This window comes from Tursiops truncatus, chromosome 8, assembly GCF_011762595.2.
Source record: "Tursiops truncatus isolate mTurTru1 chromosome 8, mTurTru1.mat.Y, whole genome shotgun sequence".
Taxonomy (NCBI): domain Eukaryota; kingdom Metazoa; phylum Chordata; class Mammalia; order Artiodactyla; family Delphinidae; genus Tursiops; species Tursiops truncatus.
This window is the reverse complement of record NC_047041.1, coordinates 9,055,577-9,082,339: the sequence shown is the minus strand read 5'-3', so window position 1 is coordinate 9,082,339 and position 26,763 is coordinate 9,055,577. Positions and strand designations below refer to the sequence as shown.

The 26,763-nt window shown below is 40.6% G+C and overlaps 1 protein-coding gene across 11 annotated transcripts in view; it reads left to right on the top strand.

Moving 5' to 3' along the window:
• Window positions 1–26,763, top strand: part of CCDC15 (coiled-coil domain containing 15) — an 86,925-nt gene that overhangs the window by 14,011 nt on the left and 46,151 nt on the right. For 9 of the 11 annotated variants that reach the window (XR_012333275.1, XM_073808023.1, XM_073808027.1 and 6 more), the window contains exons 3-6: window positions 12,970–13,158; window positions 18,529–18,690; window positions 19,220–19,411; window positions 24,757–24,870. Coding sequence is in view for 10 of the 11 variants with exons in the window: in XM_073808023.1 (XP_073664124.1) it covers window positions 12,979–13,158; window positions 18,529–18,690; window positions 19,220–19,411; window positions 24,757–24,870 (648 nt within the window). In the remaining variant the exon portion in view is untranslated. Of the gene's footprint in view, window positions 1–12,458; window positions 12,613–12,969; window positions 13,159–18,528; window positions 18,691–19,219; window positions 19,412–24,756; window positions 24,871–26,763 lie in introns of those variants that run through there. The other 2 variants (XM_073808019.1, XM_073808020.1) reach the window with 2 other exon arrangements.

The following is a 26,763-nucleotide window of genomic DNA, read 5'->3' as shown; positions in this document are numbered from 1 at the left end:
TCTCCTCCCAGGGAGGAGCTCTGAGCTCTGCATAACATGGCTATTAAACAATGTGGAGACACACTGCTTGACTGACGGCATCCAAGGCCTGTGCCCTTTCCTCCTCTGAGCACTTCAGCAGATGCATTTCCGCGGGCATCGTCCTCTCCTGAGCAGCTCGGCCGGTCCTCTTGGCCCTCCGGTTGCACACAGGTGCTTCAGGCCACTCTCATTTGGCACCCGCTCTGGGGCTCCGGGATTCCGACCCTCCCCTCCCCTGCATGCATGGCAGCCCTGGCCTGCTGTACTCAGGACGCTATGCTGAGCACCCAGGCAGTGGCCCTGCAGCTCAGAATGGAAACCTCCCCCAACACACACACACACACACACACACACACACACACACACACACACACACACACATGAATGACGTATAGATAAGTAGGTTTTAATAACCCTACCATTAGATTTAAGAATGTCCCTGCCCACTTGGCCTCTTCTCCTGTCTCCAGGCTGCATGAAGAATGCTCTGGCACCGATACTACTGGAGAGGTTTGGTCCTTGCTAATACCATAACATCAGTGGGGATTTTTATATTTAGCATCCTCCCCCTCCTTCCCTTCATTCACTTCCTGTTATCAACTGAGTCAAATCTGTCTCCTCCACTAAATTGTAATTAATCTTTGGTAGCAGAATGAAAAATAATCTAACAAATGGCACCCAAATTCCTCTTATAGAGTAAATTGTCTTTAGCAAGAAAAATATCTAGATACGCCACATGGAGTGGAAGGTAAGGTCTGAAGCAAAAGGCGTCAAGACACAAAAAGATAAACTCCTGTGCAATAGAAATAAACAGGAATTGGGGATGGAGAAAGAGCAGAGAGGAGAGACGTGAGGGGCCGGGGTGAGGAAACAAAAGGGGCAGGCAGCTGAAAACAACTGAAGAACAACTTGCATTGTTACACTATAAAACCCTTTCTCCTCTGTCTTCTTCAAAACTCTAAGAAAAGTTTCCTGTACACAAATTGCAGTATGTGTGTGTGTGCTTCTAGCTGATAGAATATGGCAAAGGTGATAGGGTAGCCACTCCCTTGGTTAGATTATGTTATATAAGACTTAGCAGACCAGAGCGAGAGAGAGAGAGAGAGAGAGAGAGAGAGAGAGATGGTCCTGCTGACTCTGAAGAAGTCAACTGCCCTGTTGTGAAACAGCCTCGTGGCAAGGAAATGCTGGTGGCTCTAGGAGCCGAGAGCTACCCTCAGCTAAAAGCTGGCAAGAAAATAGGAACCTCAGTACTACAGGCACAAGGAACTGAATTCTTCCAATGACTACATGAGCTTGGAAGAGGACCTTGAGCTTCAGAAAGGAATGCAAACCAGCTGACACCTTAACTGAAGTCTGATGACACCTTGAGCAGAAAATCCAGCTAAGCTGTACCCGACCCACAGAAACTGTAAAAAAAATAAATGTATGTTGTTTTAAGCTGCTAAATTTGTGGCAATTAGTTATGCAACATAGAAAACTAATACGGGTGTGTGTGTCTGTGTGTGTGTGTTTACACACTGAGACAAAGGACGGAGTTCTAGGTCTGCATCAACAAGGTGGGCAGGAGTACAGCACATATAGAACAGTGAAATGATCTCTAAAGGGACTAATTCAGGTGAAGCAGGAGTTTGGAGTCAGAGATAGTGCTGAGAACTTAGGCCTTCAGAAATTTGGAGAAATACTGGTATCTTAGTCCGGGTTGCCCCAGAGGCAGACTCCAAGGCAAGAAGCTAAATAGTTTATTTGAAAGGTGATCCCAGCAAAACCAGGTAGGATATTGGGGGAATGAGAGATGGAAGGGAAGGAAGCCAATGAAGGTTGCACATCAAGCAATTTACTACCATGGACAGCTAGAGCTTAATCCTGTGGGAAATAATGAAGAATAAGCCTCAGAATTATCCCAACCCAAGGGGCAAGGGAGCTGGGATATTTATCCACCGACTGCCATCAGATATGGGTTGAAGGCTGCTTCTCCGGGGTAAGAAGTTAATTCCCCTGACCTTGCAGGAAGGTATCCTGTCCAAACCTTCTCCCCTTCTCTAACTGCTCTCAAAGTGTGTGTGTGTGTGTGTTTGTGTGTGTGTGTGTGTGTGTGTGTGTGTGTGTGTGTGTAAGCTACTCCTACTGTCAGGCACTTTGTATCTATTTGTTCATTTAATTCTCCCAGTACCTCCTTTTCAGTAGATATTATCATCTCATTTTACAAACAAGAGAGACTAAAACTTCAAGAAGTTAGCAATTTGCTGAGGTCATATAGTTACTAAGTGGCAGAACCTGGATTAGAAACCCAGGTTAGTTGCTAACAAAGCTGAGGCTCCCGACCACCTCTCTGGGTCACCAGTTGGAAGTCCAAATCCTGGTCTAACCCTTTACCCCCAGCACCCACCCTCTGACTAAGTCCCAGGATGTAAGGTGGACCTCTCTGCCCACTCCTGGTGCCCTCTCTTGTTGCTGAAGTTATTTTCGATTCTTTGTTCCATAAACCTATATGTGAATGGTGCCAGAGCTGTCCCTACCATCAGTTCAATTTGCCAGAAAGGAGGGAGAGGGAGGACGGAGATTTGTGGAGCTGCTGTGCGTTGCCTGGGAACGAGGAATTTGTGTGAGGTTTTGAGTTGAGACAAGGCAGGGCCCTGCTGCTCCAGCAACCAGCGAACCAGGGACAGATTGGCCAGCTCTCTCTGGAACAAAACAAGCTTTCTGTGGGCCTGGAGAGTGAGGAATGGCCCTCCCCAAGGACATTTCTTCTTTCCTTTTTCTTTTTAAAGTTCCCCACCTCTGGCTCGCTTCTGAGAAACACCATATATGAACAGAGATGGGGGTCAAAAGGCTCCCTGTGCCCTCCCTGGGGCCTTCATCCTGAATGTTGGTTTTGCTGCCTGTGAGTTCAGTGAATGTGAGGGGATGCCTGGAAGAAAAGCGTTCTACAGATACGGTGTCTCAAAAAGGCGTGGGGTTTACTAGCAGAAACAATGTGATCCTGCAACAGCATGGGGTCCAGATTTCCATAAGCCAGGGAGGAGGTGCTCCCAGTTCCAAAGTGGAAAACTTGAAAACATCAACGTGTTTTATGCTGAGAGTCAATATTTGATTTCTGAATAGAATTCCCACCCCCTCAGAAACTGAGAGGAACTCAGGCTTGTGTCCACGGTCGATGAACGTGCCCTATTCAGCAACTCTCCAGAGGAACAAAGAGGAGACGTGAATTGGTATTAAAGCGTGGAGAGATCCAGCTTCGTTGACCTATTTGAGATGTGGCGAGGACATTCTAGAAAACATCTCTGGATTTCTGTTCATGTAAAGCTTCAGTGCTCAAAGAAAAACAGGTTGAAAAATCATGGGGAAGCCACAAATTACCCCCAACTCGTGAATGGCTTCATTTTTTCTTTTCTTCTAGATCCTCAGATGGTGTCCTCCCACCAACCTTGTCAGGAACGGGTTTGGTCCCATCCTCCCTCTCCCGCCCTCCTCCCAAAGAGGGAGGCACAGAAATGGAAATCAGCTGGCCAGCATCTAATAACTGCCTACTGTGTGAAGAGCACTGTGTTCCAGACTTCAGTAAGAGGAGTGGGATGTGGGGAAGGGTGTCACATTCAAAAGTAACAGAAAACACAATCCTTGCCTAGGTGCTTAACTCTAGTTGCGAGAGATGCATCTATATCTATAATACTGTTGATAATATATTTGCATTGCCCCTTACAAATTGTCTTTATTTTTACTATTTTATTTATTTGGCTGTGCCGGGTCTTAGTTGTGGCGTGCAGGATCTTCAGTTGCAGCACGCAGGATCTAGTTCCCTGACCAGGGGTTGAAGCCAGGCGCCCTGCATTGGGAGCACGGAGTCTTAACCACTGGACCACCAGGGAAGTCCCCCAATAAAGGGATTTATTATCTTATATAACCAGAGTCCTAAATAAGGGCATCTCTGTAACTTGTAAAAGTAAGTGGCTCAGCAATGTTATCAAGGATCCAGGTCCTTTCTGTCTTGCTATCTACCAGTCCCAGCTTCTTTTTTCATCATACTTATCACCATTTGAGACAATATGACGTAGGGGTTAACACAGACTCTGAAGCCAAACTCCCTGAATTTGAAATCTGGCTACCACGTTACTAGGTGTTGAGTTAAACTACTCAATCTCTCAGTTTCCGTATCTGTAAAATGGGGATGATTATTATAGTATTACCTACCTCAGAGGGTTGACTTGAGGATTGAATGAGTTGCTGTGAGGATTAAATATGTAAAATGCTTAAGCAACCTAAATGCCCATAGACAGACAGCGGATAAAGAAGGTGTGGCACACACATACAATGGAACACCACTCAGCTGCAAAAAGGAACAAAATTGGGCCACCTGTAGAGACCCGGATGGACCCAGAGACTGCCATAGAGTGAAGCAAGTCAGAAAAACAAACATTGTACGTCAACGCATATATGTGGAATCTAGAAAAATGGCACAGATGAAATAGAGGCTTGCAAGGCAGAAATAGAGACACAGATGCAAGGCTTGCAAGGCAGAAGTAGAGACACAGACGTAGAGAACAAACGCATGGACGCCAAGGGGGGAAAGTGGTGGGGAGGGGCATTGAATTGGGAGATTGGGATCAACACATACACACCAATATGCATAAAATAGACAAGTAACAAGAACCTGCTGTCTAAAAAAACAAATAATAAAAATCAAAAAAAAACTATAGGCTTAGCAGGGCCTTCTAAAAATAAATAAATATGTAAAATGTTTGAAACACCTACCCTAGTTCTAGTTCATTCCTCAGGCTCAGCTGTATCCTGGAGACATTCCTGTATCCTTTTAATAAATTCTCCTTTCTCGTTTAAACCCTTCATTTCTGGGGTTCTCCACGGGGCTCCCTGCCATCAACAAATTGTCTTTTAGAATATGGTCTTATTTAATCTTCTAACAACTTTATGTGGTAAGAATTTTTTCCCGAGGGACATGAAGCTCAGAGAGGTTAAGTAACCTGCTCAAAGTCACACAGTTTATATGTCAGCATAGTGCAGATTCAGCTTGTGCTTCTTGGATTAGTGTTCACATACTACACTCCTGAAAGAGGTTGCCTCCACTCAGGCCCAGAAGTAAAAAGTGGGTGGAAAAAAGCAAGGCTCTGAGACAAGATATGAGATGAGGAAGGATAAAGGTGAGCAACAGGGACTTAAAAAAAAACAAACTAAAAACTTAGTCAACGAGAGAATGATTGGGTCCCCAGTGGTGAGTCTGGGGACACTAAGAAGATGAATTTATGATACATGGGATTCAACATAGGGAGAGACAAGGTTTTTTTTTTTTTAAATTTTATGTATTTTTGGGCTGCGTTGGGTCTTCGTTGTTGCACTTGGGCTTTCTCTAGTTGTGGTGAGCGGGGGCTACTCTTCATTTTGGTGCAGGGACTTCTCATTGCAGTGGCTTCTCTTGCTGTGGAGCACGGGCTCTAGTTGCGCAGGCTTCAGTAGTTGCAGCACGTGGGCTCAGTAGTTGTGGCGCACGGGTTTAGCTGCTCCAGCATGTGGGATCTTCCTGGACCAGGGATCAAATCTGTGTCCCCTGCATTGGCAGGCAGATTCTTAACCACTGCACCACCAGGGAAGTCCTGAGACAAGGTTTCTTAAAAGAAGGCCCCAACTAAGATAGTAGGAAGGTGGCCTTGAAGACAGGCCAAAATGTTCACCCCTTGTTATAGTACTTTTAGGGTCCAGGTCTGTCTCGTTTACAGATCCTTACCAGAGTTAGCCCTCCAGGATTCTGCATCTGGTTTGCTGCCCATCAAGCTAAAGAATGTGATTCGTCAAGATTTTTTGGTTGTAAGTGACAGAAGTTCAACTTCAACTGTTTGAAGCCCAAAAGGAGGAATTTCTTGCACCATGTAACAAAATTTCGGAGGGAACCAGAATAATTGGGAATGAGATACTTAAAAGCCATGGCAGTTATCTCTCATCTCTCTTGCTTATGTCTTGGTGTCAGCTTCATTCTCATAAACCTTCTAACGCTTTTTGAGGGGGGCCGTCGTTGCCAGTCAGTCTAAGGTATCAGTGCTGCCCAATATAACTTCTGCATCTGTGCTGGTAAGCACAGCAGCTGTTAGCCACACGTGGCTATTGAGAACTCCACATGTGGCTAGTAGGACTGAGGAACTGAATTATAAATTTTATCTAATTTTAATTAACTTGAAATTAAACAGCTTCATGTAGCTAGTGGTTAACACATTGGACTGTGCGGCTTGTTATCCACGGAGGAGGAGAATTTTGACGAAGCTAGTTAAAAAAAACTTAGTGGAGGACTGTGGCTGGTGCGGAATAGGTCACAGACACAGCTCTGTATCAGTCACAATAGTCAGGAGGATAGAATACTATCCCAGGCTGGGCCATGTGCCCAACCATGTGCAGACAAATCAGTCTGCTAGGGGCGGAAGAGATGACTTCTGTGTTGCTTCTTAAAAAAAAAAAAATTAGCAAGCATTTATTGAAAACCTGTTCTATATTACACATTTCACATATATTACCTTCATTTTCACAAAAAAGTCCTGAAAGGTCAATTGTTCCACCCATATTGTAGATGAAGAAACAAAGATGCAGATTATGTGACTTGACCATAAATAGTAAATTGCAGAGTCAGAATATAAATCCAGGTTTGTTTCCAAAGTCTCTGTTCTCTGCACTATAATATGCTGTCTCTAGAGATTTGGGATATAGAAAATGAGACTATTAATAGTGGATAATTATAACAATCATAGAAGAACACACAAAATGAATGACTTGGTTTTGTCCAAATAGTTATCTTGAGTGCCTGCTACTTATTCTATAAAACATTTTTGAAATTGCTTTTAGATCCTACAACATATTTTTTAAAGTACCTTTAGTGATTGCAATTTTTATATTTTAGAAGTACATTTTCTAAAACAGTAAAAATATGGTGAATAATATTGGTAACAATTTATTAATAGATAAAATCATTTTGGTCCTAACTAACTATTGTGTTAAGGCAAAGTCTCTTATCTTCATGAAGCTTCTTTGGCTTCAAAGAACAGATACCCCAGGGAAGGTACCACCAGAGGAGAGGCACATCACAAGGATCTCGAATTGGAGAGCTCAAACGCTGAAGCAGCTCCTGGAACCAGTTTTTGTGGGTAGCTCAGAATCTTCTGCTTTTCTGCTTCATCCTCCTACATTTACCAATTGCCTCCCTCTACTTTGCTCATCTCAGGGCTCTCTCTGTTACAAACAATGTAAAACCTAACGCAAATTGGCATTCACGATAAACAACTTTCTTGGCTCACATATTTTGAAAGTCTAGAGGTGAGGTAACCTTGAGACTTAGCTTAATCCAGAGGCTCAAAAGTGTCAACAGGGAATAGCAAGGACTTTAAACTGTGGTTTGATGGAAAAAGAATAATGATAAGGATTGTCTATGTGTTTTTACACTGGGAAGTACGTGGCCTCAGAGCTGTTAGTGCCTTGGTCCCTGAGGCCTAACAACAGTCAGAGGGGGGTTGTAGGTGGGTTCTCCAGGAAGCAGACTCTAAGACTCAAGTTCAGGATGTTTATCAGGGAGTGCGCTGGAGATTGGCACCTGTGGAAGGGAGGAGGAGGAAGCAGGAAGAGGCACAGGAAGAGGCTGAGCTGTGATGTAGGTTGGACCACCTCAGCCAAGCCCACCGGGAGCTCTAAAGCTGAAATGATGGCTCATTGGCGTTGTTCCAAGTTAGGCAGAAACCGCCAGGCCTTTACATCGCCAGACCCACCGGTCTCAGGATGCGGCTGCTCCTCAGAGGGTGAGGCTGCTCTCTGAAGCTGAGGCTGTCCCTGAAGGAGTCGACAGCTCAAGGGACTACATTCTCAGAAGCTGGGCCAACAAGTCCTTCCTTGAAGGGAGATCTGGGAAGTGCATCTCTGTGTCCATCCAAGATGAGTATTTGGTAATGAGGAGGACAATGAAATTCTTGTTAATTTTTTTTTTATCACTCACCAACAGAAAGGGGAAAGACTTCTGCATCCATGACAAATTAGAGAATTTTTTGCAAAGATCAGTACAGCAGGTGCCACTGAGACAACCAGAACGATCTGCTATTAGTGCCACATACAATGAAATGCTGCTGCAGAAACTTATCGTGCACAGGCAAGCAGAAGAACCCTCATCAATTATTCCAGTTAGAAGGGTTATTCTGTGAGGTGGGTAAGGAGGAGGAGGAACAAAGAGAACTTTCAGGAAACATCCCAGAACATTGGCTGTTAGCCCTGGGGAATCCTGCTTACATTTGGGAAAGAGAGTGGAAGAGGGTACGACTCAGCTGCCTGAGGATCCCGATATCCAGATCCCATGAGAGTGGGAATAGGCAGCTTTCCCACTTCCAGAGAGGTTCTCCTTAGGATGGGCCCTTAGGACGAACAGGTTACCAAGTTTTCTAATTTGTTACAGGTGGGGGGTGTCAGTCAGCCACAAATAGGACAGTGACGACCAAGCAGCACATTTCTGAGTTCTGTGTGGGGTGGACCACTGCCAGAGACCCAGTGACTCAGGGCTTTGTGCAGAGATGGCCAGGGATCCCCCAGCCACACACATCAGAGATCATCAGCCCAATGAAGAGTGCTCTGGAGTAGGGCCGCAAGACTGCTGCCAGCAATACCCATTCGAGTTTCTGAAGAAGATAGACAGTTCTAAGCAAACAGTTCCCTTGCTGAGAAACAAACTCTGGCCATACAGAAGATAAGCCTTGAGAAAACGTCAGAAAATGGGTGCAGGGCCCAAGATGTGATCTCTCTAGACATACGAGAGTATATATTCATATGAAGCCACTGGCACAGCAGCTAGTGGGAGGCACAGACCTGAGGTAGAGGGTTAGAGACAGCAAGGAGCTACCTAATAACACTTCTTCTGAGTGTGTGTGTGTGTGTGTGTGTATGTATGGAGGTGTACAAATCAATCTCCCTCTGGCCCTCTCCAGTGGTATGTTCTTCTCCTCACCCTTCTGGGTGGATGTGGGATGGGTTTCCTTCTTGTTACTTGATTACTCAGTGCTATTTACAAACCATTTATTTTTTATTTTATTATTTATAAAAAGGGAGCTCCTTTTTTTCTCAGCTTCACCTCTTGCTTTGAATCTGATGTTAGACTACGTCACTCGCTACTTTCCAGGCTACACTCATCTACCTCCAGGTCTTTTCCTGAAATTCCTTGAAGACTGTTGCTCCTGGCTCTCGCCAACACTCTTCTGGTCATGTATCTTGGTGATTTCAACAACCTCAGGAATAATCCATCCAGTGCTCTTGCCCTCATTTCTATGACCTCTTCTCCAGTAATCTTGTTCTCCTACTCCCTCCCTTGGTCATACCATAAACTTTGACAGTACCAATATCTGCAGTTTCAAGCATCCCACTCTTGGATCACCGCCTCTTATTTTTTCAGTGCATTCCTTCTAGTATCCTGCTCTAACAAACCTTAGATCCCCACTGGAGCCTACAATCTCTTGATCCTACAAACTTTACAAGGTCCCTTACCCACTTGTTATCCTTTCCCATATTATCTATCTTAAATTCCATGGTCAGTCATTTAATCACTCCCTTGCGCTCAACATTAACTCTCTTGCCCCTTTCTTGTCTGAGAGTAATAGTTTGGTAAAACCTCAACCCTGGTTAAAAGTAAAATTTCTACCTATGGCTATGCCTGTAACCATGAAACTGAAGGAAAACACTCAACCATGCTGACTAGTCTCACTTTAAATTCATAATCATGAACCTCACATGGGTCCTTAAGGCTGTCTGGCAATTGTACATGTTTCTAGTTCATACTTCTACTCTCCTGGACGACTATTTTATACCTTCTTCAAACCTCCAACGTCCCTTCCTCTATTTTATTAATTGATGAACTTGCTTTCTATTTGTATTAGTTATCTCTCTCTGTGTAACAAATTACCTCAGAATCTAGCATCTGAAAACAACAAATATTAACTCATACAGTTTCTGGCTGGGTCGTCTGTCTCAGGGTCTCTTATGAGATTGCAGTCAAGTTGTTGGCCAAGGCTATATAGTCTCTGAAGACCTGACTGGGGCTGGAGGATCCACTTCCAAGATCATTCACCTGGCTGTTAGCAGGAGCCTTGAGTTCTTTGCCATGTGGGCCTTTTCACGTGACTTCCCATGACATAAATGGCTTCCCCCAGAGGAAGTGATCTGAGTGAGAATGAGAGTGAGAGCAAGAGTAGGAGATGGAAAGAATGAGAGTGCACGCTGGAGAGAGAGAGAGAGAGAGAGAGCGAGCACACGATAGAGAGAGAGAGAGGACACAGTGTCTTCTATAACCTCATCTCCGAAGTGACATACCACCCCTTCTGCCATATTCTATCTGTCACACAGACCAACTCTGGTACAGTGTGAAAGGGGACTACAGAGGGTGTGAATACCAGGAGGTGGGGATCATCAGAGGCCATCTTGTAGGCTGGCGACAATTCTGTTTTACAGAGAAAACAGAGGAATCAGAAAAGAACTTCCCACTGCCATATTACCCAATTACCAGTATATATTCTATTTTCACTGCTAGTGTTATAATGAACTCTCTCTCTCCTGCTATCTAAGGCCAATCCTTCCAATTGTTCACTAGATCCTGTTCCCTCTTGCCCACTTAAGGACATAGATACAAAAATTCTCCTCTCTCTCTCCTGCGTTGTCAGTTTTCTTTTGTTTACTGGACAATTCCCATCAACAAAACATATGTGCTGCAATATTAAAGAATCCTCCTATGATCCTATCTCTCCTTTCAGCTACACATTTCTCTGTGTCCCTTTACAATAAAACTCATTGAAAGAATTGTCTAAAATGACTGTCTCCAGTTCTTCCTCACCCTCTCTTTTAAGTCTACTCCATCAGGCTTTTGCTCTCAAACTACTCTAAAAATACCGCTCTTATAAAAGTCGTCTATGACCTCCATATTGTTAGATCCAATGGTAAATTCTCAGTCCTCATCCTATTTGACCTAACAGCAGAGTTTAACATAGGCGGTTGGTTCTCTTAAACAAAACACATTCTTCACTTGGCTTTCAAGGTATCACACCCTCCTGGTTTTCTTCCTTAGCCTACTGGCTGATCCTTCCCAATCTCTTTGCATTTCCCTTTTCTTTCCAGCCTCTTTAATGTTGGAAAACCCCAGGGTCAGTTTCTCAGCCAGGCAGGCACCCACCCTGGAGTGATTGTACTTGCTGTTCCTTTTGCCTGAAACACTCCTTTGGAAAACTCTCCGGTGAAAATTAAAGTAGCTTGTTCCATTACCTCATGGAATTTTGCATTGGAGTCTTTGCTCAAAAGTACCTCAGTGAAGTGTTCTCTGGTCATCCTATCTAAAATTGCATCTCCCCTACCCCCCAACAGACTTTTTTTTTTTTTTTTTTTTTTGGTACGCGGGCCTCTCACCACCGCGGCCCCTCCCGTTGCGGCGCACAGACTCCCGACACGCAGGCTCAGCGGCCACGGCCCACGGACCCGGCCGCTCCGAGGCACGTGGGATCCTCCCGGACCAGGGCACGAACCCGTGTCCCCCGCATCGGCAGGCGGACCCCCAACCACTGCGCCACCAGGGAAGCCCCCAACACACTTTTAATCCTCTTTCTCAGCTTTTACTCTACAATGCTTATCAGCACCAGACACATTTGTTTACTTATTCATTAGTCTATTTGGTTCCTTCTCATTGTCAATTCCATGAACAAGGGATATATGTCTATTTTGTTCACTGCTATATATTTCCAGTGCCTAGAACAGTGGTGGTATATAAAAATCTCTCAATTATGTATTACACGAACGAATGGGTATTCCACATGGATAATAGCGAAGTGTCCGAGAATTATAGCAAAGCTTGGAAGCAGACAGGGAGACCACTCACGAGGCTGCGATGTTTATATATAAGAACAGGTATGAAAGAGCTCCGTTAACGTAGCGAGGTGTACAAACATCAGTATGATTTACTGTTGGCTTAGTTCGTTCCTCAAGAAAGCCCTGCCAGGCCCGCCTTCTCCCATCCTTTTCCCGTGCTTCCCTCAATTGGTCCCCTGCCCTGCCCAATCAGCTCTTCGTCCCAACATACTTCTTTTCCTGAAGGATGTGGGATGGTCCCAGCGCCGGGACACTCGAGGCACGGCCAGTGTGCGACACTTCCGCCCGCCTGTTACCCAGCGCCCACGCGGACTCACCCGTGCCCCACCAGTTCCACGCGCGTTTATAGGTCCCGCCCACACAGCGAGACAAAGCGGAAGTGACGAACCTCTGGAGCGCGAAACCCCGCCCCTCACGCCTTTCCCGTCTCCGGGAGGTGACACAAGCCCGGAAGAGGCAGATACAAGGCCGCCGAGGGGCGGGGCGGGGCGGGGCGGGGCAGCCTCCTCCAAAGCGGCGGTTTACCGAAGGCGGTTCCTTTGGTGTCAGTGGTAGCTTGAATCCGTGGCGAACCGCGATCGATACTAGGCCGGTGCAGTCTCAGCAGGAGTGGGACCCTGAGGCTTGAGAAACAGGCTTTTCTTTGGTCCGGAACTCCCCGGCGTTCAGCGCTTCCCCCCATAACCGGACACCGATTATTCGGACTCTTTGCCTCAGACCCAGGTTCCCACCCCGCACCCTCCCAGCCCCCTTGCCCTCCGGCTGCTACGCTCTTTCCTCCCTTTCCTGCATCGCTTTGCCGCCACTGGCACAATCTTCGTTCTCTCATTCAGATTCTTGTTTCTCCCCCTTCTTGTCCCTGTTCCTTTCCGAGAGCGATCTTTAAACATTTCCTTCCTTTATTTCTTACCCCTTCTTTTCCCTTTTTTCCTTTTCCTTCCTTCTCCAGTATCCTTGTCAGGCTACTGCCTCCTCCAAGGCTTCTCTCCTTTTCAGAAGCCTGTGGCATACGTGTGTTAGGGGGTTGAGCTTTTAAGGCGGTCGTTTGAAGATTTTAAGCTTTTCCTCTCTCCTAACCAGGAGTCATAGATGCCAGGAAGTATGGCCCCCATCAAGAAGCTTCGAAATACCACAAAGTTGCCCCTGGCTTTAAACCCCCTGAAGAGCAAGGACGTGTTGGCAGTGCTGGCTGAGAGGAACCAGGCTATAGTACCCGTTGGGGCATGGGTGGAGCCTGCCCCGCCAGATAGTTCAGCAGTCCCGGCATCTGTGAGTGTCAGTTTGATGCAAGTATGGTGGGGTTCTTCCTCCATCTTTCTTTTTATTAGCCTTCTCAAATCCCTGGTGCTCAGATAAGATGAACAGTCTGGGGATGCCGTTTCTATTCTGTCATAAATAGATATGTTCTTGCATTAGGATTATAGAACAAATATGTATCTGCCGAAACTTGCTGCAGCTTTAGTCGGCATAATCAAATATTTATTACCTATATATATTTCAGTTTGCTTTGCAAACCCTTGATTGCTTTCTATGCACAAGACATAGGCACTGTCTTCCAAACACTCTACAATGTAGTAGGGATGACGACCACAGTTAATGTAACATTGATTGCTTAAAGTTTATGGTAAATTTTGTAATGGAGATTCAGTCAGGTTCAGATGCAGTGGGAGAATAAAGGAGAAAGAGATTAATTCTGATTGGGATTCCGAGAAAGTTTAACTGTAAATTCCATGAGGACAGGGATCTTGATGTTTTGTTCATTCCTGTACTGGCATATGGCAAGTCTTCAGGATATAGTTGTTGAATGAGTAAATGAGGTAATATAGTTTGTGTTAATCCTTAAAGAATGGAAGTGCTGTAAGTACAGATGAAAGGGAAGAGCATTTCAGATGAAGGGAAACTTTTGCAAATTGACATACATGCCTGTCAGACAACTCTCTTACGTAGCTATTAACACAGGAGGACAATTTTGTAAGATTTTTTTTTTCCTTTTTGGTAAGAAGATTTTTGATTGTCTTTCACCAAACTGTGCTCCTTAGCTATTTGTTCATATATTATTGTGGTTCATTTATTATTATAAATACCACATTATATTTATAGTAAGTTGTTTACATATCTACTTTTCCTGATGGAGCATGTAGATATTTATGGAATGCACAGAATGTTTGAAGATCTTCAGAATGTATAGACAAGGTGCTGAACATGAGTTGAAAAGTATGAGGTAGGTTCTCATAGTGGTCCTTCATCTCAGAGAAGAAATGAGACATGTTTCAAGTAAATGTTAAATAGCAGTGCAATGGCATGTATTCATTCATTTTATTTATGTCTGTAAGGATGTATATACATAAGCATTCATTTATTACTATGCTATTTCCAGAAAGGATTTTGAGTCTGAGTAGTATATGATTAAGTGCTAAGACTATTATAGCACTTAACGAAGAAAGATATGGTTTTGAATTGATGTGACCCAGGAAAGTTTAATGAAGAATTTGGATAATCAGAAAGAAAGAGGATGATTCTCCAATTAAGGAGAATGGAGAGAGTAGGAAGTAAGCAAGATATATTTAGGATTTAAGGGTAGGTTAGATTGATTGCAGTGGAAGGCCTAGTAGGGGCATGGTGGTTGATAGGATTGTGGAAAATAGGAGTGGTAGGGAACCACAGGAAATTTTGGAGACGGGATTGACTTCATTCATTGTTTAATATTTACAGATTAATTTCATGATCAAATAGTGTTTTGATTAGATAAATTGCTTTAACATTTTTTTAAGTTCTATTTTTTAAAACTATTTATTTATTTATTTTACTTATTATTTTTGGCTGCGTTGGGTCTTCGTTGCCGCGTGTGGCTTTCTCTAGTTGTGGCGAGCAGGCTTCTCATTGCGGTGGCTTTTCTTGTTGTGGAGCACAGGCTCTAGGCACACGGGCTTCAGTAGTTGTAGCACGCGGGCTCAGTAGTTGTGGCTTGCGGGCTCTAGAGTGCAGGCTCAGTAGTTGTAGCGCACAGGCTTAATTGCCCCGTGGCATGTGGGATCTTCCCTGACCAGGGCTCAATCCCGTGTCCCCTGCATTTGCAGGCGGGTTCTTAAGCACTGAGCAACCAGGGAAGTCCTGCTTTAACATTTTTAAAGGTGAAGGAGCAGGGAGACGCAAGAGGGAAGAGATATGGGAACATATGTATATGTATAACTGATTCACTTTGTTATAAAGCAGAAACTAACACACCATTGTAAAGCAATTATACCCCAATAAAGATGTTAAAAAAAAAAAAATGAAGGAGCGATTGGCTCCTGAGGGACAAATTGGGTTGTAATGGTAACAATTTAGGCATGAAGTATAGCACCAAGATTTTAATGGTAAGTAATGTAGAGGGAAAGCCTTGAAAAGGGGATTGAAATGGAAATGAAAAGGGATAAATGTAAGAAACATCCCAGAAGAATCAGTAAGATTTGGTACAAAGGTATTTTGGTATTTAAATTATTGACATCTGTTTTTAATTGCCCATATTATGATATCTTTATAATATCAATAGCATAAAAATATCTAAAAACGACCAAGATTTTCTGTGTTAAAAAGAATCATCACATATTCCCATATATCAACTCAAAATATTAAAGTCTTGGAGCATGTGTAAACATGTCTCCTTTCCTTCATTTAAAAAATTCTGATCATTACCAGTCAAAGGCAATTTGATCAAGCATCTAATAGAACTCTTTATCACTTTAGCATATACAGCCTGGGGAATTCACTCTTATTAACAGACGTAGGTCTTGTCAGCTCAGAACTTCTAAACCTTGGTTACCCTAAGTTCATGTCTGTGCTAAAGGGAAATGCCTAATCATTTTTGTCCTTAAGTTTCAAGGAGCCATCAGAATTCCTATAAACGCCATAGTTTGAGACTGCCCCTTAATTAAATTATCATCCAAGGGTACTGCTTTCCTATCAGCATATATAGCTATTGCATTGTTTTATAATTTATCTGATCATCTACTGTTGCGTAAGAAACCACTCTAAAACTTAATGGCATAAAGCAAACAATATTTTGTGTCAGGAATTTGCGCAGGACACAGTGGGGATGGCTTGTCTGCTCCACAGTGTCTGAGCCCTCAGTTGGGGTGACCCCAGTAGCTGATGATGTCTGGGACAACTTGACTGGATTCTGGCTGGTGGCTGGATTTCTTGGTTCTTCTTTATCTGGCATCTGCTGGGCTGTAATATCCTACATGGCTTTCTTACTCATATATCTGGCACTTGGGCTAGGCTGAGTAGAATGGCTGAGGGCTGGCTGGACATCTTCCTCTTTCCACATGGTCTCTCTGCTTGGCTGGTATGGGCTTCCCTAGGTGGAGGTTGCTTTATGACCTTGCCTGGGAAGTCATGGAGCCAACACTTGTGCCTCAGTCTATTGAGTATAGAGTCAGACTACATTCAGTATGGGAGATGACTACACAAGAGCATATATACTGGGAGGCTTGATTAATTGGGGGCAGAAGGGGAGATCATATTTGGAGACTAAGGACTATGTAATCTAACTATTAGTTCCACCATATATAAATTATCCGAATGTATTCTTTGACTGTCCTGAGAAACACTTCATTCTATATTGCCCCTTGGATAGTCTATAGGGTGCAAAAAGGCTATGAAGAATTGGTTGTACAATTGAAACAGTACAGTTGTCCCTCAGTATCTAGAGGGGATTGGTTCCAGGACCCCCCTCTTCCCCCACTTCCCCCACCTGCAGACACCAAAATTCACAGATGCTCAAGCAGTTGTATAAAATAGCATAGTATTTGCATATAACCTGTGTACATCCTCCTGTATATTTTAAATCACCTCTAGATTACTTACAATACCTAATACAATGTAGATGCTATGTAAATAGTTGCCTGTGCTTGGCATATTTAAGTTTTGCTTTTTTGGAACTTTCTGGAAAATTTTCTTTTCATCCATGGTTGGTTGAATCTGAGGATGAGGAACCTGTGGATACAGAGGGCCGACTATTTATTTTTGTTTAACCCAGTATTTCTCAAGTTTATATGATTCTGGGAACCTCTTAACGTCCCATGGAACAAGTGTTTTCAGGTTCTGGTTGTCTTACACAATAGTGTTGCTAAGAAAAATATGTTTCTAAAATATGTTTCTATGGTACAATCTTATCTTTGGTTTACTCTTGAGATCCACAATTTGGAACCAGTCATGCACTTCAATAAGACGTTTGATAATCTCAAGGTGCGAGTAAAAGAGGGCAGACAGAGACAATGGGAGTAAAAGAAAGGCAGAATGGCTTAAATTTGTCTGGGTCTTGACTTAACTTGAGTCACTTGTTCAGGCTTTACTACATATATATCTACTTTGGAATTATTTTACTTAATTATTCATTGATATCTGTCTTGTACACTCTACTCCTATGGTACATACTCTTGTAGAATAGTTTATGGGATAGATTTCTTGGGAATTTTAATTTTAATTGGAACTTCAATTCATTTGATTTTGAGAATTTAATGACTGTCTGTGAAATAATTTGGGGCACCCCTCAGAATTAGAATTTGGAATCACTGCATTAGGAGAAGGGATAGATAGGAGGTATGATGATTTTATTTAATATGAAGATTCCTTATGGAAGAGAGACATAGTCAAGAGAAAAGCAGTACAGTACAGGGCATAAGTGTTGGAGTCAGAGAAACTTCTAGCTCTGCTACTTGCCAGCTATAGGATCTTGGGCTACTACTACAGATTAATCCTTCTGAGCCCCATTTCCTCATTTTTAACATAAGAGGTAAGAATACCTAGTATTGGAGGTAGTTTTGAGGATTCATTGATACAAGGTAGTTAAAGTGTTTATCTCATAATAGACCTTTATTAATGGTAACTGCTGTTATTATAATCAGTTTGTTATTCAAAGCACTTAGAGGAGGCAAACAATGATCAAGGACTCAAATGTGATAAAATGTTCCAGATTGTTTAGAATGTTCTGGAATTAATCAATTATATAAATATTGAGTACCTTTGTATTCAAGGCTCTGTGTTGTATACCATAGGGGAAACAAAGGAGAATTAATACATTTCCTGCCCTCAAAGAATTCGTAATCTAACGGGGGAGTTAAGAAGTATTGTACTCAACGTTAATAAGAGTGAGAGGTACTAGATGGGTGTTGGATGGTCTTGACTGAGTAGGCCTTTTCTAGACGGAGGTGGCAAGAAGGGCATGCTAGGTTAAAAATGAAGCCTAATTCTCATTTTATAATAAGACATAGTGGGTGAGTGGCGAGCAATCTGGTGTATCTGGACTGTTTTACTCATTTTAGAAAATGTAACATAATGTACGTTTGAATTGGTTCATTAAGAATTAATGAAGATACTTTTAGTTCTCAGTACAATGAAAAATTAAGATTTGATTTGAGTGCTCACAGATTCCAATTTTTAGTTTGTGATTTGGTTTAAGTTCTTGGTACTCACTAGCTACGTCTAGATTATCAGCTCTGAACTCCTGTGATTTCTTTACTGTATGGGGAATTTTGGGTTGTAGAACTGAATTATTTTTTCAGGGCTGTATTCTGACTGCTTTGTGTTTACAACAGAGTCCTAATGGGCAAAGCGAATGGGACATGTAAGTTTATTTTCTGTCTTTCATCTTTAAAGACTTCAGCATATATGATTGAAAAAGAACTAAGGGAACAGCTAAGAAAGAAACAAGAAGCTCTGAAGCATTTTCAGAGACAAGTCAAACGCCGAGTAAATCAGCAAATTAGGCTGAGAAAAAAGCAACAACTTCAGAGGTCTTATGAAGCCGTAAGTTCAAAAGTGAGCCTGAGTAAAGACTGAATGGGAAGTGTGCTTGTAATGAGAAATGCTATTAGGCAATGACAGAATCACTTTCTTTTGATTCCAGGCTTCGCATAATCTGATTTACTAGTGAGGGCAGTAGATTGTATATAGAGAAACTGTTGTTTCTGTTTCCTGTGTTGTTCTGATTCCCTCTTTTGCTTTCACCAAATAGTTATAAACAATGTCAGAGTTTGGGGTTGGGGTTTGAATTCTGGCTTTGCTGCCTACTAGCTTTGTGACCTTGGGCTAATTACTTAAATTCTCTCGACTATAGTTTCTTTATGTGTGAAATGGGGATATGATACTTGTTTCCCAGTGTTGTTTTGAGAATTAGATAATGTAAAATATTAGCACGTAGTAGGTGCCTGGTAAATGTTAGTTTCTTTACCAGCTAAAGTTTTCCCCTCCTTCCCCCCAACCCTGGTTTTAAAGCTTTTGGGCTGCTGGTAGACATTATTTGATTGCACTTGACTGGGGGAAGCTCACTCTTTCTTCCTTTGTGTAGGCAGAAAAAGAAGGCTCTATAGCCATGCACTCTTCAGATCCAGCAAACTTAACTCTTAAAAGAACAAGTGTTTTTCCAAACCATTTGAATGCTGCTATTGGAAGTGCTAGGTTACCTCCTTCCCGGAAGCTTGAGGATGGAATAGAAGATAGAGAGAATCAGAATGAACTATTCCAACAACAAGCCCAGGCTGTAAGTATATATTCATTTTATTTTATGTCTCTGGTTTTTTTAGGCTATGATGTAGAGATGAGGAGGTGTCACATTCAACTTTGCTTTTTGCCACCTCCTCTTTTTTTTACCTTTGTAAAGTGGGGAATAGTGGATGATGTTTATTTTTATATATATTTTAAATTTATATTTATTGGTCAGACACTTAAGAATCATTTAAAGAAAGGTGCCAAAGTGTTAGAGTTCAAAACTTATTAGAAAGAGCTTTAGGTCAAAGAATGTAGATTTTTCAATTATACTGAAATTGTGTTATGGGTAAGTTACTCTCAGTTTGTGGCATATGGACAAAAGATTATTTTTGTTTCTTTTTTCTGTCCCTCAATCTGATTATCACCATAAATTGATCTATAAGTCAAGTGATAATATAGTAAACTCTAAATTAACATATTCAGAATTTTTTAATGTAACTTTTTAGTGACTCACTTTACATAACGAATATTTAAAAATTAACCACCATGAGTAGATTTATCCACTCAAATCACTTGATGCCATCTAATCAGTACCCCCCTCCACCCTGCATAATGTACCCAGGCTTTTGTCCAGTTGATCATATTCTTCAACTCTTCTGTGGGAATAATCCTTCATTTATCATTTTAAAATGTAATCCTAGGGTTAGTGAGAGGAGAACAAAAATGTGGAAATTATGATTATGTGAAAATAAAAGTTGTGTGATTGCTGACATACTTCGTCATAAGTATGAAGCAAATCTGATTATGCTGTTAGTATAAATAGGGAAAGCTTTATAATCACGTGTTATGTTGAAATACTTATTAAAAAGATTTTTCTCTCTGCCCAAACTATGACTTTTTCTTGTCATTATTTGGTTTGTAGTGATCATTTTTATAATCATTTTCGTTTTTAAGATTATGAACAGTTTACTGAGCAAATATTTATTGAGCCAGGCACCGCAGAAATTGCAAAGGATAGAACATTGACTGAGACAGAATAACAGTCCTTGCTTTCATGCTACTGGTAGCTATAAATTCCATTGTAGTGAGGACTTTACTTCATTTGTATGATACATGAATAGGACACATCAGTCCACAGATATTTGAATATACTGTGTTTGTTAACCATTGTAGGGATACTAAATGTGTGAAATAGGACCTTTCATGGGTTTATATTTCCAAGTAGAGAAACAAAGTTGGTAGACCCCCAATCTATTAGATAATAATATGGAGATATTTGCTGCATTGTTGATAAATTTGTGCAGTGGAAATTCAAAATTTTTTTAATTCCAAGGAAATAGTTTGGGAAGAATTCCTGGAAGAGGTGGAATTGAGCTGTGTATTTTGAATTGGTAAGCTGAATTTAATTGGTAAATTCAAAAGAACTTTGAGATAGGAGGAATAGTAAAAAGTCTAGAATATGTAATGAGCTTAGTATTGGGTTGGCCAGAAAGTTCGTTCAGGTTTTTCTGTAACAGCTTACAAAAACCCAAACAAACTTTCTGGCCAACCCAATATATTTGCTAATAAGTGATGGAACCTTTCTAATTGATAGTGTACAGGGTAAAGCAACAGAAAATGAGGTTAGATGGGTAGGAAAAAATCATGTTATGAAAAGCCTTCAATGTTCCCCAAATCTAAAAAGTTTTTATACTGTTTTTTTCTTTTCTGTTTTTTTTTGGCTGTGCCTTGTGGCATGTGGGATCTTAGTTCCCCAACCAGGGATTGAACCCGTGCCCCCAGCCGTACAAGCGCGGAGTCCTAACCACTGGACAGCCAGGGAATTCCCAACCCTGTTTTTTTCTTAAAAGAAGATGCACTACTGAGGAACGTTCAGTGACTTAAACTACTTTAAGCCTGTAAACTTTTGCCCATTCAACACCATGACAATAGATGCTCAAATTTTTTTAATCTTACTGTTTTTGTTGCAGTTTCTATCCACTAGATGTCGCCAAGAACTAGACAATGAGGCAGAGTTCAAGCACTAACTCCTTTGGGACAGTTTCAGGCAAACTGAGAGTTGGTCATCCTGTCTCTACATGTGTTCTCTCTTCTTTACTTATTTTTCTACTATTAACTGGTATTTTCATCATCACAGCTCCAAAACTTTGGCATACCTGAGGCTCCTTTAGCCTCTTTTCTCCAGCTTAGGATCTTTTAGGTCCAGCTCCTGTCTCTGACTTTTTCTCTGAACACTTCCTTGTTCATTATGTAAGGTAAGGAATCTTTATTGGCCCATCCTGCCTTTTTGCATTAGGTCTAGGTTACTGGCCAGCCTCTAGCTTGGTACTCCTACTTAAAGGTATATTGATGTACTACATTGGGGTTCATAGGCTATGCTAAGGGCCTCATGTGAGTTTTTACGTGTATGGTATTTTTGTGGCTGTAGAAAAGTCTAACACACTGAAAAATCAATATGTTATCTTTTGCAAATAAACTATATTGTACTTGGATAGAATTCAACTTTGGGTAGATTTTTATGGCATTAACATACATTTAAAGACATAGGTATTAGGCCTCCATGGCAGTACAAGAGGTGAAATTCTATAAATGTTAGATCTCATCTATAGTCTTTTCCCATGACCTACATGTTATTACCACATTGTTTCATTTATATAGTTCCATATAAATTCCTAATTGTCTGAATAAATTAAAAAGAACTGAAGAAAATATGAACAATGAGTGGGGAACAGTATCACAGTAGATATCTATATTTGTCAAATTCCATCCTACATATTTGTTTGAAGTTTTACATTTTAATGTATGATCAGTGTTTGCATTAGATTTTAAGATTTAAGTCTCAAAATTTGTTTATTTAAATCTCAAAATTTGTTTATATAGTACATTTTAATTTTATTGGTCAGAACTACCTTTGCTTATTGATAGCTGGGTTTTCTATGTAATTATATAGTAATTTATTTCCATCAGGGAAGTTTTAAGTCTTGGTTAGCGATTCAGTGCCAGTCTTTGCTGATAACAACAGCTACAAAGGAATGAAAATTGTGTCTAAGCTTCTAGTACAGAAAAGACTTTTGGGGGAGTTCCCTGGCAGTCCAGTGGTTAGGACTCGGTACCGTGGCCCTGGGTTCAATCCCTGGTTGGGGGACTATCACGCAAGCTGCATGGCACGGCCCCCCAAAAAGAAAAAGAAAAGACAAGACTTTTGGTCAAATTTTATGTTTTGAGTAGTTACAAACACAACATGTATATGTGTTTAAACTTACATATGTAAATGTATATGTATATATATACACATACAAATGCATATATATACACACACACAGTCACCAATATATGTAGTGATCACCATTATCTTACAATAAGAGGAACGTACTTCTCTGCCTGTTCATTTTACATAATTTGATTTTTACCATCCTCCTGTCTTCTGTGTTTTGTTTAGTGCTTATTAACATTAACTTTGGTCTTTGTATTAGTTTCCTGTTGTTGCTGTAATGAATTACCCCAAACTTAGTGGCTTAAAATGACAGAAACTTATTCTCTTACAGTTGTGGAGGCCAGAAGTCCAAAATCAGTTTCACTGAGTCAAAATCCAGGTGTCCGCAGATTCTAGGGAGAATTTGTTCCTTGACTCTTGAAGCTTTTGGTGTCTGCTGGCATTCCTTTGCTTGTGACCACATCAGACCCATCTCTGCCTCCATCTTCACATCACTTCTTCCATATGTCTGATCTTCCTCTACCTCTCTTATAAAAACACTTGTGATGGCATTTAGTGCCCGTCTGGATAATCCAGGATTATCTCCTCATCTCAAGATCCTCAACTTAATCACACGTGCAAAGGCCCTTTCTCCTTATAAAGTAACGTTTCAGGGATTAAGACCTGATATCTTTGGGTGGCCATTATTCAGCCTACTACAGTCCTCATAGCAGGTCATTGAAAGGATCTTTGGGTTGATTTGATGAAGGGTTTTGATAAAGACAGAAAAACTGAACGTAATGTTTAGTCCAACTGCTGGAGCAGTTGAAATATCTGCTTAAGAGACTAAAATCAATCTGCAACTAATAGGGGTTTGGACTTGATGGAAAATGAAGATTATGTACTCTTATTTTAAATCTGTTACAGCAAGTATTTTGCATCCTTGGTCACTTTATGCAGGGCAATAATGTCTACCACACTTGGCAAGGAGTAAAAATAAGCATGTTCATGGCTTTGTATTTTTTCATAACTTCAACTGCAGATATACTATCTGTTTTTGCATTGTGATTAACTCTATCTTGACCCCTTTAGCCACTCTGCACTAACCAAATTTAGAAGTCCTCCTCTTAGTAGAATAAAGAGTAATGTTTCAAGCTGATTTCTCTGGCTAGAGGTATAGACCTTCTAGAAACAAGGACAAAACAGAGGTGATAATGCTGTAAGGAAACCGGGCTGTTAGCAAGAGAGTGTTTTTATCTCTAGGTCACTATTAGTAAATATCATAAAATATTTGTAATTTATATCTGTAAATCACAGTCATTATTTCCCTTTAAGGGAGAAATGATGTCATTAAACTTTCATTGGATGGGTTAGAACTGGTCCTGGCTTTGCCATAATTTCACTGAGTAGTATAGGGATGTGCTTTTCTGTATTTTCCTTAAAGGAACATTCTATGCAGATATGTGAAATGTAAAATAGGCTGTGTGCTTCTCTGAAAAAGAAGTCAAAATAGATACTTACTGAAATTGCTAGGTAGAGATAAGGAATGAACACAAAATTAACATATTTAATATTAATATTTATTATCAATTGTTACCTAGAGTACCTGAAACAAATTGGTCTGTTGACAGGTTTGAATTTGTACTCTAAATTAACTTAGGAAGCCTTCCTGGAAGAAGAGACATTTGAGAAAAGACTAAATAACTATAGTTTTCAAATGTTATGGGTGAAGAAGAGACTCATGTAAATAGGAAAAAAGGATTTTAGGGGGACTAGGAATAGAGAGTCTTCTTACAAGGAGTGATAAAAGTGATCAGGCATGCAAGGACCAGTTGAAGAAATAACTCTTTATTAAGAAGACGGATAGAAGGTAAGGAATGTGTCTGCTCAGTAATTTCCAAATTCAGACTTATAGGTTCTAATATTTTTGTGTACGTACTTAATATAAAGCCTACATTATTAAAAAACGATTTGAGTAACAGCACTTAAATCAAGTTATGAAATACAGTCTCTTAAGATAATGAAAATAATGTTGTAAATATACTTATCAGCAGATCAGAAAATCTCCTTTCCAAGTAATCCTCTTGTCTTAGGTCTGGCAATTTTTAATAATAGGGGCCTGTTTTCCTGTTGGAACACTTAGTGAATTTGGTATTAAGACTTTAGCCTGTTTTTCTTTTCTTTTTTTCCCCTTTCTTTGGCAGCTTAGTCAAACCATGAAAGAAGCACGTCAACGGCTGGCATCATTTAAAACTGTGAATAAAAAAAATGCATCGGTGTTTCCAGATGATCGAAAGAAAAACTTTCCCACCCAAGAGGTAAATTAAATTCTAATGAGCTGTTTCTAAAAATACAGATTAAAAAATAGGATAAAGATTAATTTACATCTCTACATTATTTAGACCTGAAAAATAATTGGAAATAACCTTAATTATCCAAAAGTAGGGAGCGGTTTAAAAGTTATGATATATTCGTTTATAGCTATTATCAAAAATATCATGCTTTCAAAGGGTATCTGAAGACTAGGGAAAGTGTCTGTGATATAAAGTTAAGTGGAAAAAGTAGGATATAAAATTAGATACAATGTAAGCTCAATTAAAAAAATTCATTCCATAAATATTTATGGGATGTGTACGATTGCCAGGCATTGTTCTAGAAGCAGGACTTAACAGTGGTGAAAAGGTAGACAAGGAGCTCCTGTGTTAGTAGGGAAGCATATAATAAATAAGCAAATAAATGCAAAATATAATTTCAAATGATAAATGCTATGAAAAAAATAAAGCAAAATATCGAGATGGGGAGAGAATGCTATGAGCACAGCGAAAGGCCTGGAAAGAAATGGACCAAGAGGTTAATACTGATTATTTCTGGATAGTGTTATTACAGGTGATTTTTATTTTTTTCTCTTGGTTTTCTTTACTGTAGAAATTTTCCATAATGTATATATTTTATTTTTTAATCAGGAAGAAGTCAATACCATTATTTTTCAAAAAGAAAGAAATTCTTTTGATTCAAAATATAGAATAAGTTTAGCGTGAATAATTGGAACCTAAATATGGAGTTAGACTTAAAAGAATATTTAAAGCTATGCTTGTAAAATTGCATTGTTTTGGTGCCTCCTTATTTCCATGTTCACAAATTTGGATGTTAAACCCATGTATTTTCCTGTGTTTACTTAATTTTAGCATTAATTTCAAGTTTTGATAGGCAGCATCAGTAAAATGGCTCATTAATTAGTCTTTTTTTACTCTTTGTTTTTGGTACCATTAAGAACTCTGTCTCTTGCTTAGTTCTTTCTCAGTTTTGCTTCCTAATTGGTATTTTTTTACATTTTCCTAGATTACATATATGTTTATATTTTATTTTTGTATTTTTTCCTTAAGTATCTCTGTGCAACCATCAAAGACATTTGTCTCTTATATGTTTGCAGTTGGTAGAATACTAAGCTATAATACCTTCCTCTTCAGCGATAATTAAGAAATTTATAGTTAAATATAAAAAACAAGTGGGCATGGGTGTGCCTACATATGGCATTCCATCTTAGATGCATTAAGTATGGTTACCTTTTTCTAGGATTGCCTTGTTGTGACTTAAGACTCTTTTGAAACTAAATTCTTGACTTAGTTTCTTGACAATTTTCATACCTCTACCACGGATTTAGCAGTACTATAGTTTGGTCCATAAGACTGACTTCCCGGTACTGCTCAAAGGAGATGATTGGACACATTTTATTTAAACCAGAAAAAAAAAGGGTTATCAGAACCTAGAGACTGATACTTCACATTGTGTGGAGCATGTTCAAATCTTTCAACTGATGTTTTTCCCAGAAAGAGTACTGTTCCTAGGCCTGACTGAAATAATTCTCCAGTAGAAGGGAGGAGGATTAAGTCTGAGATGACATCCTTGTGTAAACCAGTTTGATACGTCAAAGGTGCCACTTAAGTGTAATTCATTATGATGTTGATGGTGAATTCAGGCTAGCTGCTTGCTTCCAAAGAATGCATGTGTGTTTTTCAGGTAAAACATCACAAACAAATCTACTCCATATAATTGAGAATGATCTAAGAAATTAGTGAAACTTTTCTTATCAAGTACGTAGTCTTTCCCTCAAATCTGAACAGTTTTCTATCCATTCAGTTGTGTGAAGGAGGAAGCTGCCAGTCAGAAAGGAGAACAATCTATAACCCAGTTGAACTCTGGTTTCGTATTCT